This window comes from Xyrauchen texanus, chromosome 35 (genome assembly GCF_025860055.1).
Source record: "Xyrauchen texanus isolate HMW12.3.18 chromosome 35, RBS_HiC_50CHRs, whole genome shotgun sequence".
In the NCBI taxonomy this organism is placed as follows: Eukaryota; Metazoa; Chordata; class Actinopteri; order Cypriniformes; family Catostomidae; genus Xyrauchen; species Xyrauchen texanus.
In genome coordinates, this window is record NC_068310.1 from 24,382,133 (window position 1) to 24,396,969 (window position 14,837).

At 36.0% G+C, this 14,837-nt stretch overlaps 1 protein-coding gene across 2 annotated transcripts in view; it reads right to left on the reverse strand.

The window, feature by feature from the left end:
* LOC127628510 (basement membrane-specific heparan sulfate proteoglycan core protein-like) overlaps positions 1-14,837 on the reverse strand; it is a 175,261-nt gene that overhangs the window by 108,982 nt on the left and 51,442 nt on the right. For both annotated transcript variants that reach the window (XM_052105297.1, XM_052105298.1), the window contains exons 2-3: positions 14,510-14,624; positions 14,150-14,221 (exon numbers count right to left, since the gene is read on the reverse strand). In XM_052105297.1, the coding sequence (XP_051961257.1) occupies positions 14,150-14,221; positions 14,510-14,624 (187 nt within the window). The remainder of the gene's footprint in view (positions 1-14,149; positions 14,222-14,509; positions 14,625-14,837) is intronic.

Sequence of the window (14,837 nt, forward strand, 5' to 3'; positions counted from 1 at the left end):
AAGATAAAGATAAAGACACCTGAGAAATAACTTCCCATCCTTGTTGACTAATACATTTCCAAATCTTTACCATCACTTTACCAGTCATTATAAAAATAAATAAATAAGAATATTAAAAAAAAAAAGAAAATATTCAGACTGATTCACTGCTAAATCGTTCATAATGATCTGTGAAACATTTCAACCAATTAACTGAAAATGAAATCTACAAAAAAAAAAAGAGGGATTCACCCACAAATCAGATATCAATATATAAATAGATTAAGTTCTACTTTACACAAGCTCTGACCAAAGGACTATTTCATTTATTTTAATATATAGGTGATCAAATATCTTAGAGTAGAGCATAACTTGAAATAATTACATTCGCAATAGAAATTCTCATCACTTACAAGATTTTGTTAATTTCCATTACTTTTACAGGCTTGGACAACACAATATTAAACTCCCTGATTTTTCAGGGTTTTCCATGACTGTGGGAAACCTATAGGCAGTATCTGTCAGTCACATTCACAATAAACCATTTCAAATATACACAAATGGTTATTAAAATGACTGTAAAATAGAAAATCAATAGGTTGTATTCTTATTGAAGATGGAAATTACATGATGTTTTCAGCAAAAAAATCTGCAATAAATGAACAAATACATTGGCTAAAAAGCATATTTGAACACTCTGAACACTTCAGTCACACTTAAAAAATGTATGAAGGTTGTTGCATTGTGCAACAAAATAAACACGCCAAGTGGCATCTGCAGTACAAAATCTATTCAGGAAAATATTTTGCATTTGCAGTTCCAGATCTTACAGTTTTTTTATTTGCTCTGGTACCGTTTTCACAAGCAAGTGGTACACTTTCAATACTCTTTGTACTAATATCACAACAGATCATCAAAAATGCATTTTTTTCAATCATTTTAGCATACTTTCAATTGACTATACAAAACACAAACTCACAAAGTATAATTTTCACCAAACCAATAAATATATACACACCTTTCGTTGAAAGTAACAGCCTTTCATAATGCTATTAATATAAAAATTTTCATTTGCATTTGTTCTCATTTATTTGAATACATTTGGGTATCATTTCATCCAACTGATCTTGATGATCAATCAATCATTTGGAATATCTATAGATTTTCAACTGGTTTTGCTTTTTTATCAGTAAATTACATGTTCAGAACAGAATAAACAAACAAACAAAGTTGTTACAATATTTCCAATTTATATAATACATAACCACTTTTGTTTACTGTATGTACCATATGCAATCAGAGTGTGTGTTTGAGCAATTTGTCATCATAGAGCAGGACTGACTGTAAGGAAAGAGGAACCAAACAATGAATTTGTATACTGGAGGCCACCCAGAGAGGTCACAGATATCATATAGGTGGGCATCAGAGGGAGGAAGAGGGCAGCAACTGGTGAGCCCAATGACATCTGGGCCATCAATGTTCACTATGTGATTCATTAAACAAAGGCCTAAATACTGTAAAGCAAATTACAGGACTGTGACAAATGTGTGAGTCTCTCTCATTTGTAAGTCACTATGGTTACTATAAAAGCATCTGATAAATGACTAAAAGTAAATGTAATTAATCACCCAAATCAGAATAGGTAAACTGCCAATCCATTCATACTGTACTGCAAGAGTACGGTACAGTAAATTAAATTGCAGTATTCATTACTGTACTTGTTACACAATTCTTACAGTATCACATAATGACAACATCAGGGCCGTTTCTAGGCAAAGGCGAACTAGGTCGTGGCCTAGGGCGCCACCTGCTGGGGGACACCAAAGAGGAGGCCGCTGCAACCCACCCTCCCATCTCGCCTATGGTGCCAGAATGGTCTGAAACAACCCTGGGCAACATACTCTGTGCTGTCATTATTGGCAGAGAACGTCAGTACAAACTCATACTGTATCTTCACATCACATTTTTGATTACACATTGGGTTGATGTAACAGACATTATGAATTTACAGTAATGGCAATATGGTCAAGCAATGCAAGTGTATTTCCTAATGTGACTTTACAATACTGTAAAAAAAATTAGACAACTTCAAGGTTAATTTGAAACGTGTATCTTGCACTGTTTGCTACAGAAAGAACAGATTGATCAAATTAATAAAAAAGATAATTCTGTTGCGTTTGGTTGATTAAACCAAATTATCTCATTACACGATACAAGTCACAATAATCTTGTGTTCTGAACAGTGATTATATGAAAGGAAACATGCCCAACCCTGAATAAAACATGTTAGCAGGTGTTGAAAGAATGATTAGCTTTGTTACAAAAGTTATCAAATTGGTGTTTTGTACTAAGAGTTTTGAAAATGTACCACTTGCATTTGAAAATGGTACCAAATTGATTAAAAATATAACTGTAAAAGCTAGAATCAATTAGAGCAAATATAACGTGTTCCTTCAAAGAACGGCAATTTTGAGTAATTTTGTAGTTGAGCATTCTAACACAAATATATTGCTAAACTGGAATTTTACAATTTAAGTTCAAACTTTAACTACTGTACCTGTTTATTCTCATGAAATAAATGAGCATTATGCATAAACAAAAACTAGATAAAAAAGAAAAAAAAACTATTTTCACTAACACATAAAAACACATACATTCCAACTCTTTTAAAGTGAAACTGAGAGAAACAGTTTCATTGTTGTTTCAATTGCAATATTCGAGTGCTGTTTTTACTAGATGAATATTCACAAGTACTCGATTAGTTGATTACTCTTGCAATTAATTGAAAAATCTTGATGCCTAGTTCCTTCCTAAAAAATGTGAATACCTTATGCGTGCAGTCTTAGAAGCAAATAGCCAATAGGACAACCTTTAAAAAGCTCCAGCCCTTTTACTGGCCTGCTGGCAGCTCGTCTGGGTGGGTTTACCCGATTTCAGTTTGTCAAACAGAGTTGAGTGCAGAAGTCAATATTTGTGCTCTTTCTAACAGTTTGTTGCCAGTTGCCATAGTTCTCCTGCTACCAAAGGCATTGGCTCATTCATATTTGACCTTTTACTCTTTTTAATGTAATCTTTATAGATTTATTCAAATTGACAATGTATCAGAGAGAAAAATGTACTTGTCGTATTACTTTTCACATCATGTTGCCCCCATCCAGTCAAATATATTAGTTTTGCACACATGGTTTATTGGAAATTAGCACTTAGTGCTGACAGTATTTGGGGGGAAAGTGTCTCCGCTTCGGAACAGTTCTCAATCTCCTCTAATTACACAATGCATTGATACATGGCTTCCTGCTTTCTTAATGGCAGCCTCCACCCCTCATAAGAGAGCTCTCATTACAGCAAAAAGTTAACTTTTAAAAAAAAAAAAAAACAGACAATGATGAAAACAAAGTGAGGGTGTCAGAAGGTCTTGACTGAGTGCCTTTCCAGGCTCTAATAGTCTGGCTATGGAAAAAATTATAGAAAATACCAACAGAAGGAAGGGAACATCAAAAGTTCCCTTCATACTGTTGGCACCGACCTGTGATTAATCGAATCACTTGTGTGGGCACACTGCAGGGGCAGCATACATCAGCCCCTCTCTTTTGACAGCTCAGTCTGGCCCAGCGCCCGTGATCTTTACTCAGTAACTTTCATTAATTAGGCTGCGAAACTCAAAGCATTCTTGGTTTGCAGTGGAGCAATGCCCTTTTTAACTCTCTTCGATTATGAAATGCACGGTCAAATAGGAGTCGAAATCAGCAGGGACCAGGTGATACAATATTTTGTTAATATCTTGGTTGTGATAAGATAATATTGAAATTGTGATTAGCCTGTTAAAAAAACAACTTAAACTGGTTTGCTGGTCTTAGTTAATTTAATCTAATCTTAGGCCTTTTAAACTGGTCTTCCAGTCTGGCCAAGCTGGTCTCAGTGGTTTTCAAGTCTGAACTGATTAAAAGTGCCCAAAACCCCTCTAATACCAGCCAACAGACCAGAATGGAAGCTCAAATAAAACCATCAAACCATCTTAGACTGGTTTAAGCTTTTAACCACAGAGTATTATATTGCGAATAACAATTGGCTATATTGACATGCTTTTTCTTTGTATTGTGAATATTGCAATATTTTGAAATACTGATATGCTACAAACACACAACCCTGCTGATATAAACAGTTTAAACCAGTCTATGCTGGTTTGCTGGTCTTAGCTGGTTTAAGTTGGTCTCCCACTAAAAAAGAAACTGAAAAATGTGCCCAAAACCCCTCGTAAACCTGCCAACAGACCAGCTTGGCAGGATGGTAGACCAGGTAAGACCAGCAAATTAGCTTAGGCAAGTTTAAGCTTTTATGTTCCAGAAGGCTAGTATATTGTGATTACATTTTTTTAATATATTCGCTTTAGGATATTTATACAGTATAGCGAAGTAAAATATCACAATACTTCGAAACATTAGGGTTTGAAACCGCATTCGAACAAGGGGAAAGACAGGGAAATAAAAGAGGGGAAAACATAATTCCAAATGTTTAATTCTTAAGCTTATTTAGCAATTAAAGGGGCATGGCAGCTTTGTGGGCCGAGTCTCTGTCGGAACACACGGAGGCCTGTCCACCAGACAAAAGAGCTGATTGAGCCCACTTTAGCCCTCAAAGCCCAACTCTTTTAACTCAACCTTCATTCCCTCCTTCCAAGAACCCTTCACACTGACTCAAACACTTGAATCCCTTTTGTCTTAATCTGTGGCTCTGTGAAATGCCTTTGGCTAAAGATTCACACATGTTTCTCAAATCTATTCCTTGGCACTAATAACCCAAATGTCAAATGTGAATTAGCGAAAGGAAAGGCTCTTTCCACAATAATGCCATAAATCCAACTGGCAGGACATCTTGTTGTCGTTCTGCTACTAAACAGAATTTCACACCCAGTCTTAAGCATGGCAGTGTTTAACTGGATCAGCTCTTATGATTGAATGTTTGAACCTATTGACTAGAGTTTAGAATTAAGATTTGAGAGAACAGAAACAATCAAATTAATTGTAGATTCATGATCGGTTTTATTTGCAGTTATCAGTGTTGAAATGCCACTGAAACCAATCAATTCTTCTGAACTTCGTAAAACAAATTTGCAATGTTACACTTTGGTGGCAGTTACATGTAGATAATGTTGCAGTACAACCAGGGCAGTATTAGGGTGCTCCGGGGCCCCGGGTGACGGGTTGTTATCACTCGATGACTATGCACTACATGGACGGGTTTAGTGTTGCGAACCCTCTCTGTGTTTACATCAGCCATCTCCCACTGAATGCATTTACATACGTGCCTTCCAAGGAAGTCAACGGGAGAATACTTCAACCGGGCCACCCCCTGGGAGTTCGGGGCCTCCCTGCAGCTGTGGGCTCTGGGGCTTAAGCCTTTTAAAAATGCTCTAGAAAACACACCAACAATTAAAAAATAATAAAACCACACCAATCTGCAACTTTTATGGGACATTTTATTTAGGTGTTAAAATAATGTAATCTGCAGATTTGATTAAGACGTTTGTTTGGAGCAGATTGTCTATTCAAAAAACATCTTAAGTTTATTGATGTCTCAAAAATCTCTAGAAGATTTATTTCATGCACATCAAGGATGGAACAGAAGGAACAGATGCAAACTTAAAAAGGATATGAAATACTTTTGTGAAGTTGACATCATGTGGTATGACGTGTATATACTACAACATAAACTATTTTAAACTTGCTAATTATTTTATAATTACTATGAATGCAGGTTGTATGGCCTCATATTAATTGAGAGAGCAAATTGAATATTTGTACATTTAAAACAATTTATTTGTCACACCACATGTAAAAAGTGTATGAAATGGTGAAAGACATCACTTAAGATATACACTGTCACTTATACTGTACATTCATATAATTTTATCCTTAAATCTTGATTTTAAAAAGTCCATGATATTTAATGTCAGCTGCCTTAAAATGAACAGCTTTACAGTATCTGATGTTTAGATGTCAGGGATTCAGTAAAAATGGGGGGGAATTATTTTTTTTTTATAATCCAACACATGGAGGAGTCACAGTTTAATTGATGCATTTTTTCCATTTTGAATGTCAGATTGTGATTTGTGAGTGTTTAAATGTCACATTCCTCTGGCACAGAAGAGCAATGACAGTGAACCACCGAGCCCAAGCCAACACTGAATTTGATCCACATCTATCATTTGTCTTAGAAGACAAGAATCGCTGCAAGGATGCTCTCTCCAGTGTTTCAAAGGACAGTTACTATTCTCTTGTTGGGATCTCATATAGTCATTGTAGTTAGCAGGATTTCCTCTACTCTGACCACACTTCCACACTTGTCTGCTTTTTACTCTCTCTCAGAGATCAACCCTTTAAAGAGGTAACTCGTGGGAGGAAGACTTCCTGTTTTGAAAACAGTAGGATGATAATTGGTCTTGACGTCATCATATTTTGGTTTACTGTTCCTGATTCCCACTGTGGAATTAATTATTGTTCATTCTGCTAGTAAAATTAGATTAGTGCTTCAATACAAATCCCCTGACTGCACTTGAAGGCTTACTAAGCAACTATGCAATCAATAATTCCAATTATTTTGTGACAAGCTGAACATTTTGCGATAAAATCATGCAAGCAATCTTTAAACAAGCACATATGTGAATACCAGCAAATGCAAATACACGCACAAAACCATACACAAAAGAAAGATTTACTCAAACCACGCATGAACAAAGTGACAGCTGACAACCGTTAATGTGAATCTCACAAAACCAATTAAGAAAATGACCAGGTCGTATTTGACCCAAAAATCAAAAGACTGATATTATATTTTGCATAAATAGACTGTGGCCAATTTTAGGACCAATTTAGCCATGGTTTTGTTTTAGTTTTTTCATAATTTTAGCCATGCCTTTTGTTTTATTAAATAAAACGTAAAACAGCCACATAGATTATATTATTACGAATTAGCTAGGAATATGTGCATTTTTGTTCCAGCCCACAATAAGTGGCAATAATGAGGTATCCACAATTTCAAAGGCATCCTATATCAAAATCAAAGTGCGGAGCTGAAAGAAGCAACACTTTCAGAACTATCCTTTTATATATGCTGAACTGATGATTGCACACTACAAAGCCCTGACTGTGCTATCAGAGAAAGACCAAATAGGGAGCTCTTTATTCTTTTATAGATAAAATGAGTGCAAACACACTTCATTCTTTTTCTCTCTCCCACTAGTCTTTTTGATCTCTTGAACAATGAATATTATTCATTTAGTTTAGCAACTGGAACCAAAGCTGTGAATTGTGTCATAAATCCCAAAAGATGGATAATTAGTATATTATGGACACTCCCAGGCCTTTGGCAGGAAATCCCTGAAGCTCAAGTGTCCATTAGCAGCCAAATGAAATCATTCAGCTCTTCACTGACTGTGGTTCTACTATCGTTATAACATATGCAAGGAATAATTCACACAAAAATAAAATTTCTGTCATCATTTACTCACTCTCATGTAAAGCATAATGTTAGGGCCTCGGTCACCATTCACTTGCATTGTATGGAATAAAAGATGCAAATAAAGTAAAATGACTGAGGCTGATATTCTGCTTAACATCCTCTTTTGTGTTCCATGGAAGAAATAAAAGCATACAGGCTTGGAAGAACATGAGGGTGAGTTCATTTTGAAAGTGATCTATTGAACCTTTCGGTGTGCAAAAGATCTGTTCAATCTGTTAGAATCTCAATGGCATTCAAATGATGTCTGTTTCTTTCTGAGTTTCATATCATAATGACATTTGTGACTGCAAATGTTTCCATTGAGAGAACTGAAACAAAATTTCCTCTGGAGGAGTACAAGATTTTCCAAGGCAACGCTTATATTGCTGCCATAACAAAGAGTGGCAATATGAAGCTGAAAACTAATGTTCAAGTGGAAGGATATTTAGACAGTCAGGAGTGATACGTGACACATTTTAGAAGATAATCTGTTGACTTGCTTCAAACACTTACAATCAGTTAATAGTTTGGATACGTGTGGCAGGGCGGAGGGCGGGGTTACAATCTCTCTCTCCCGCACGATCCTCGGCAGTCTACCTTTATCCCTCTCGAAGGCTTGATTAGCCTAATATGGGACCGGATGTGTAGGATCACGACCCGGCCCCGCCCTCCGCCCTGCCACATTACGGTTGAACACATTTATGTTTCTCATTAATTTAATTTGAAGGTTTAAAAGGTATATTCTGGGTTCAATACAAGTTAAGCCCAACCTACATTTGTGGCATAATGTTGAGTTGTCCCTCCTTTTTACTTACAATGGAAGTGAATGGGGCCAATTTTTGAACATTGAAATACTCATAGCTTCAAAAGTTTAGCCACAAGTCAAAAACAATATGCGTTTAAACATGATTTTAGTGTGATACAATCCCTTACTGAACTTTTCTATGCGAAGTTATAGCCAATTTTACAACTTGTAATGCCAACTAACCCTAAAAGCCTAAAATGACTAAAAAGGATGATATACAGCTCAAATAATACATAAGTTTTTACAGATGAAGTAATGTAAGTGCTTTTATAATATTATACGCTTCACATTTCTGACTTTTAAAGCCTCCAAAAATTGGTCCCATTCACTTCCATTGTAAGTGCAACCTCGATTTTTTTCTTTTTTTATATAGAAAAGGAGGAAAGAGATGAAATTCATTTTTGTGGAAATCAACATTATGCCACAAATGAGTCGACTGAGATTACTTATATTGAACCTGGAATATTTCTTGAAACTTTAATACTATTAAAATTAGTTTTGTAGACTAATATAAATTGAGTCTACATATTAATTTCAATAAAAAAACTAAAAACAACATTAGAAATTCCTTCTTTAGTTTTGATTTGTTTAACAATTTTAGGTATCTACATAATCCCCATAATTCCATTTGTGTTCTTTATCAGTTTTGATGACTTCACTAATATTCTAAAATGTGGAAAATGGTTATAAAAAAAGAATAGGTAGGAGTGTCCAATATTTTCACTGGTATGGTATGTGCACTATTCTCTTCATTCCCTCAATTCTTTGCTCTTTTCTCTTTCTGACAGAATGTATACGACCACCTCATAGAAGGTGAGGCCATATAAACAACAAAAAATGTCTCCCAATCTTGCTCTATAAATATCACCTTGCAATTCTGACACACAACATTAAATCAACTGCACCACCAGGATAGGGTGGAGTGGCCTCTCCTCCTCTTGATGGTTTTCGCACACACTTATGTCCCTTTTATCTGTTCACTTTTGCCAAAAGTAGACCATTCACTAAATTACTGTGTGCAAGGGACCTTTTTCTTTTCACTAATGGGACTTAAACCTAAGAAGCATACATTGTGTTTTAAGGATAAAATAAACAAATTAAAATAAAAAAAAAATATATATATATATATATATATATATATATATATATATATATATATATATATATATATTACATTACATTATTATTATTACGTTTAATTTACATTTTATTGTATAATTTAAGATTATTTGAAGTAGGCCCCCATCATTTCCTGCCAATTCTACTCTGTCCTTTCACAATAAAGAATACATGTTCAGAAAATAATATAAATAAATAAATGATAATATAATATTATTATTCTAAACAACTAATAATTAAAAATACGAATAATGTAACTTTATAAGAAAAAGTAAAACAATAGTATGCACTATTTCCAGTTTAATAAGGTTGAAATAGCATGCAAGTGTCTCATCACCAGCTTTGATGACTGTGATTTCATTTTGGCTAAACAATCCTGATTACATTCATGGGTAGATGACTTAACAAATTAACAATTTGGTCCTTCGAGTTTCTTGCCCAGTCAACACCATATCAAACACAAATTCCTTGTGGAGGTGTTGAGAAGAGCATTCTCGTGGCCTCATTCCAAATAATCTCCCAGCTATTCCCTCTAACTGAAATATCTGTATGCTACTGTAACCTTTGTTCAGGGACTGCACGAGGGCCTGTGAAATTTCTGAAGACTGCAGAATCAAAAGAGGGTGCAGAGATGTCTTCCACATCAGGCTAAAAACAAACAAACATGCCAGGAATATGTAGCAGCTCAGATAAAAGAGTCTCCTTATATGCCAAGGGGATTATAGACTGATAAAGAAAGGATGTTGGCTAGAATTACTCTGGACTGCTTATCCAGTGCTTTGTCAATGTGTTGATAAGATTGCTTGTTTTGGAATGACTGTTTTGGGGACAGTTTTAGGAACAGATCCTCTGGTGGAACCTGGGGCTAAGTGGCTTGCTCAAGGGCAGATTGGTGATAAAAGACTCCAGAAACCCTCCAGGTCATATAAAACTCTACTTCTGCAAATTTAACAAACAGTCTTTGGTTACCGGTGCAGATTGTTTACCTCCCAATTATATTATACGTCCCAATGCAAATGCTATCACGAGGTATAATATAACTCACCTTCATATCTCCATTATTTCACTTAGACAGCAATGAGACTAACTGGTGAGCACATGGAGATTTTTGTTTGAGTTTCTCAGACGACTCAAATAAAATCCCCAAAAAGACCCAAGAAAGCTCACGTGTCATCTCTAAACTTTCAAAAGAGAGCTCAACAATATCTCAAACTGTGTTTCGATTTCAAGACATCCAAATCAAAGGTCAGAGATTTCAATATGAATGTGGCAGCGGGGGCGTGGTCAAGCGCCCGTCTAGGGGAGAAAGCGGTATGGGCGCTTGCACCTGAGCTAAAAAATGTCTAAACATTTTCCATGTTTAATACTCATCCAAGACCTGAGCTGTACAATCCACATTAGTTACAGTCTTTATTTCTCTCAAAGTATTTTAGGAGAAACAAAGACGATACTTACTTCCATGAAACACTTACATTTAAAAGATTTAGTACACTAAGGCATTTTTGGTTTTGATAGAAATTGATGCTTTCGTTAACCAAGGAGGCATTAGATAGATCAAAATACAGCCAAAACATTAGTAATGTCACTAAATATTATTTCTGTCTGAAATTAGTTTTACACTTTTATTTATTTTATAAAAAAAATTCCCATGACGGCCATGCCCCATTTGCAGATGTCATTACTCTAATCTACTAAGAATATACTGTCACCAAAACATTAAGAAATAATTTGAATGTGCTACTGAGTACTCAAGAAACTTTTCTTTTTATTAGAATAGTTGAAAACTTTTCTGCTACTTAATGAAGTGTGGACATCGTAATACAGTGCCTTTTCAGTTGCTGAAGTACTGAGTGCACTTTTGTGCATTTATTTGAGAGATGAAGGCTATTCCATGCACTATTGTTTTGAAAAAAAAAGACATCAAACTGGATCTAACCAGGACGCTGCAAGTAGATGATTCTTAGATGAACAGAAAGTTCAAAGCATTAATTTAATTGGAAATATGCATTTGTAACATTATAGATTACTTTAAAGTGAATCTTGATCAAGTTAATGCATCCTTGGTGAACACAAGCGCCCATTTCTAATGAACGGTAGTGTACCTAAGAACCTGACTTAAAAAAAAAAGAAAGACAAATATGTTTATTTGTTTCCTATCGGTGGTCTTCAAAAATATACTTGAAATCACCATTTTATCAAATGGGTGTACCATCATAACACCATCTCATTTAAGTGCACAATCATTCTCCCCATTTTTATCACTTACAGAAAAGATCACTTTAAGATTACAGACCTAAAAAATACTTATGACCCATATGTAAAGGTGTGGAACAAGGAAATGCATTACAAAATTAATTTAATTTAATTTAATTTGACCAATTGTCACACATTATACATACATTTCTGCACATACATGGTGAAATTATTTATTTTTCACATATCCCAGCTAAGCTGGGGTCAGAGTGCAGGGTCAGCCATGATACGGCGCCCCTGGAGCAGATAGGTTCAAGGGCCTTGCTCAAGGGCCCAACAGTGGTGTCTTGGTGGTGTTGGGGCTTGAACCCACGACCTTCTGATCAGTAACCCAGAGCCTTAACCGCTGAGCCACCACTGCCCCCAAACAGGATGTGCCATGTAATAGGTGCTTACAGGACATGAACTCTCATCAATGACAGGGAAGGAAAGATGGTTACACAGACCTCTGGAAAATACAGAGCACAAGTTGGACATCCACAAATACTCCACTGCTGGAAACCAATGCTACTTCCCAAGTGCTGTCAGGCATCAATTTATTAATGGTTTTAGAAAACAAAGTTCCATCCTATGACTCATAGCCTTAACCTCCCAAGCCCACTTCATTATGAGTAAAATTATTCTTGATTTCCAGCCTGATATTTAAAAAGCCAGATATCATTGTGCAGCCCTAAATGGCCAGATATATGTGTTTGCCAAATGCACTGAGATCAGAAAGTTACGAACACAAACCGCTTGAATAAATGGAGGCATCCTGTCTTCAAACTAATCTCATTTGGTTTGTTAAACCTCAAAGATCACCACTGGGTCATAAGATCCCCGATATGCTCCATTTCCAGCTCAGTGGGATGAATCAGCTAAACTTAGGTTCCAAAGTGTAGTTCCAAAGATAGAACATTTTTAATGTAAAAATGCATGTGTTTTAACACTGTGGCTCAGACATTTTTTGTATCTGTAATCTCTAAATAATGCAAGGTCAGTTTCCAAAATTAGGCTGGATGGCAGGCAAAATTGAGGATATGACGTAAAAAATAATTTTGTGACTATTAAATGCATTGCCAGACTTCATGAACATTATGTGACAGTGGCAAAAAAAATTCCAAATGAAATGACATGCTTTATTACATGTTTCGCTGCAGTTTCCAGGTGAAATGTCCAGCAGGGGGTGCCAAAAGCAAGTGAAATGGTGTTATAATCAGACAAGTGTCCTAACCTAACCAATAGTGTGCTAAAAATGCAAATAAGTGTTAATACCCTAAACCAACATCTAAACCTAACAGATCATGTCGGTTCTATGACAATTCCGTCCCTAAATTTGTCATCAACACGCTATGAGGTGAGCTACCACGGAAGCTAGTCACATTGGGAAAACTGTGTAAATGTAGGTAGGTCTGTAATACAAGTGTTAAAATGTGCTGTTTTTTTTTTTAAATAGCAGTGTGCGAGTAAAAGAGTGAAAAATAAGAGTTAATAAAGCCATAATCAGCTGCTGTAGTCGTGATTTGTGTGAAAGTGACGCACAGTTGTTGTAGCGCCTCTTGTCTTAATTTTAACTGGAAACTGCAATGAGAAACAGAACTCAGTTTGCAAAAATGTTGTTGAAGTAACTTTCATTCTATGAGACTATGTTGGAAATGCAACTATACAAAACATCCATATCAATATCACACTATTATTTCAAACATCTGTATTCATCAGGACATGCAGAGCGACGGTTTTCACACAGTTTACTCTTAATATTAGTTCTTCTGGTGTTACGAGGCGGGCCATGTTGCATGTGATTAAATATATGTCTGATGTCAGAAAGTTGTGGAAGTACAGAACCAGCAGCTAAGATTCAATTAACTAAATACTGCCATCTTACTGCACTGGGGAGGAATTTTAAGGTTCTGAAAGTTGCAGAATGTTTAAACAGCTTTTCTCAAAAGATGTAGGAAAATGTGATTCCTTGTGATTTGACCCCTTTAAACATAAATAAAACTTCCCTCAAAAGAGAATACACAGCATGTTTTGGTATTTGTTGAAAATCTTCCCGGAACCTGAAAGCCGAGAAATAAAACGTGATGCCAGAATATCAATAAAGTATGATACAACAGTGTTTGTGTATCGTCTGTTCCAGGCTTTATTTTTTGCACTGTCTTTCATGTGTTTTTTTTTTTTTTTTTTTTTTACACCTCTGTGTCTCATCAGATGAAAGGAGATATGATTATTCTTTGGACCTCCGACACCAATCTGAGTCCCCTTGTTATGATGAGGCGGCAGTCTCATCACCGCGATCACGGGCGGGTAACAGGATGTGACTGAGACACTATTCACACAGACCCAACAATTGTATATAATGCCCCAGTAGACGATTACAACAGATTCATGTTTTACAGCAAAATGTTGGCAGAATCTGTTGAGACAGCTATTTCATCACACTGATATGACGTGTTACTACTATCCAGTTGTAATGTTTCCTCTCCATAAAACCAAAGAGATAAAGAATGCTCTTACTTGTTATAGGTGAGCTTGGGTCAGCCGTGGTTGGTTCAGGCGTGCTTCCATCCTCATCTCCACTGATTACTTCTGGGAAAAAAAAGAAAAAAAAGAAAAAGTATAGCATTTCGATAAATGCCAAAAAGCTAAATTTAACAGCTGTAAAGCAGTTGTATTTTTTTACAGTACATGTTTAAACAAAAGAAGATGCTAGGCAGTATGTTAGTCTTAGTAACCTTTCACTTTCATGGCATCTTTTCCCATACAGTGAAAGTAAACATAGTGACTGAGGCTATCCTGCATAACATGAGGGTATGAAAATGATGACTTTCATTTTCAGATGAATTACTCAGTGTTGCAGCAGTCAGACAGTCTTACCTCCTGAAGCATCATAGAACCCTTCATCATCAGCATAACCCCCAAGCGGCTTGTTTACCTCCTCCAAATCCTCTGGAAAGGGCACTTCATCCCATACTTTAGAGCTCTGAGCCACCTGCAGTCAAACAAATGAAACCACAGTTTATGGGATTGAAATCAGCATATCATCGGAGTTATGTAAGACCTTATGACTGGCTTCTGGCTCCTCTAAATGAAGAAGATATATGCCTTTCTGTCGTATTTACAAAAAAATGCATATCTGGTCACACAGAAATGAAATGCATGTAAAATGGCCAGTGCTATCAGCATCCATGAAAAAATCTTAACA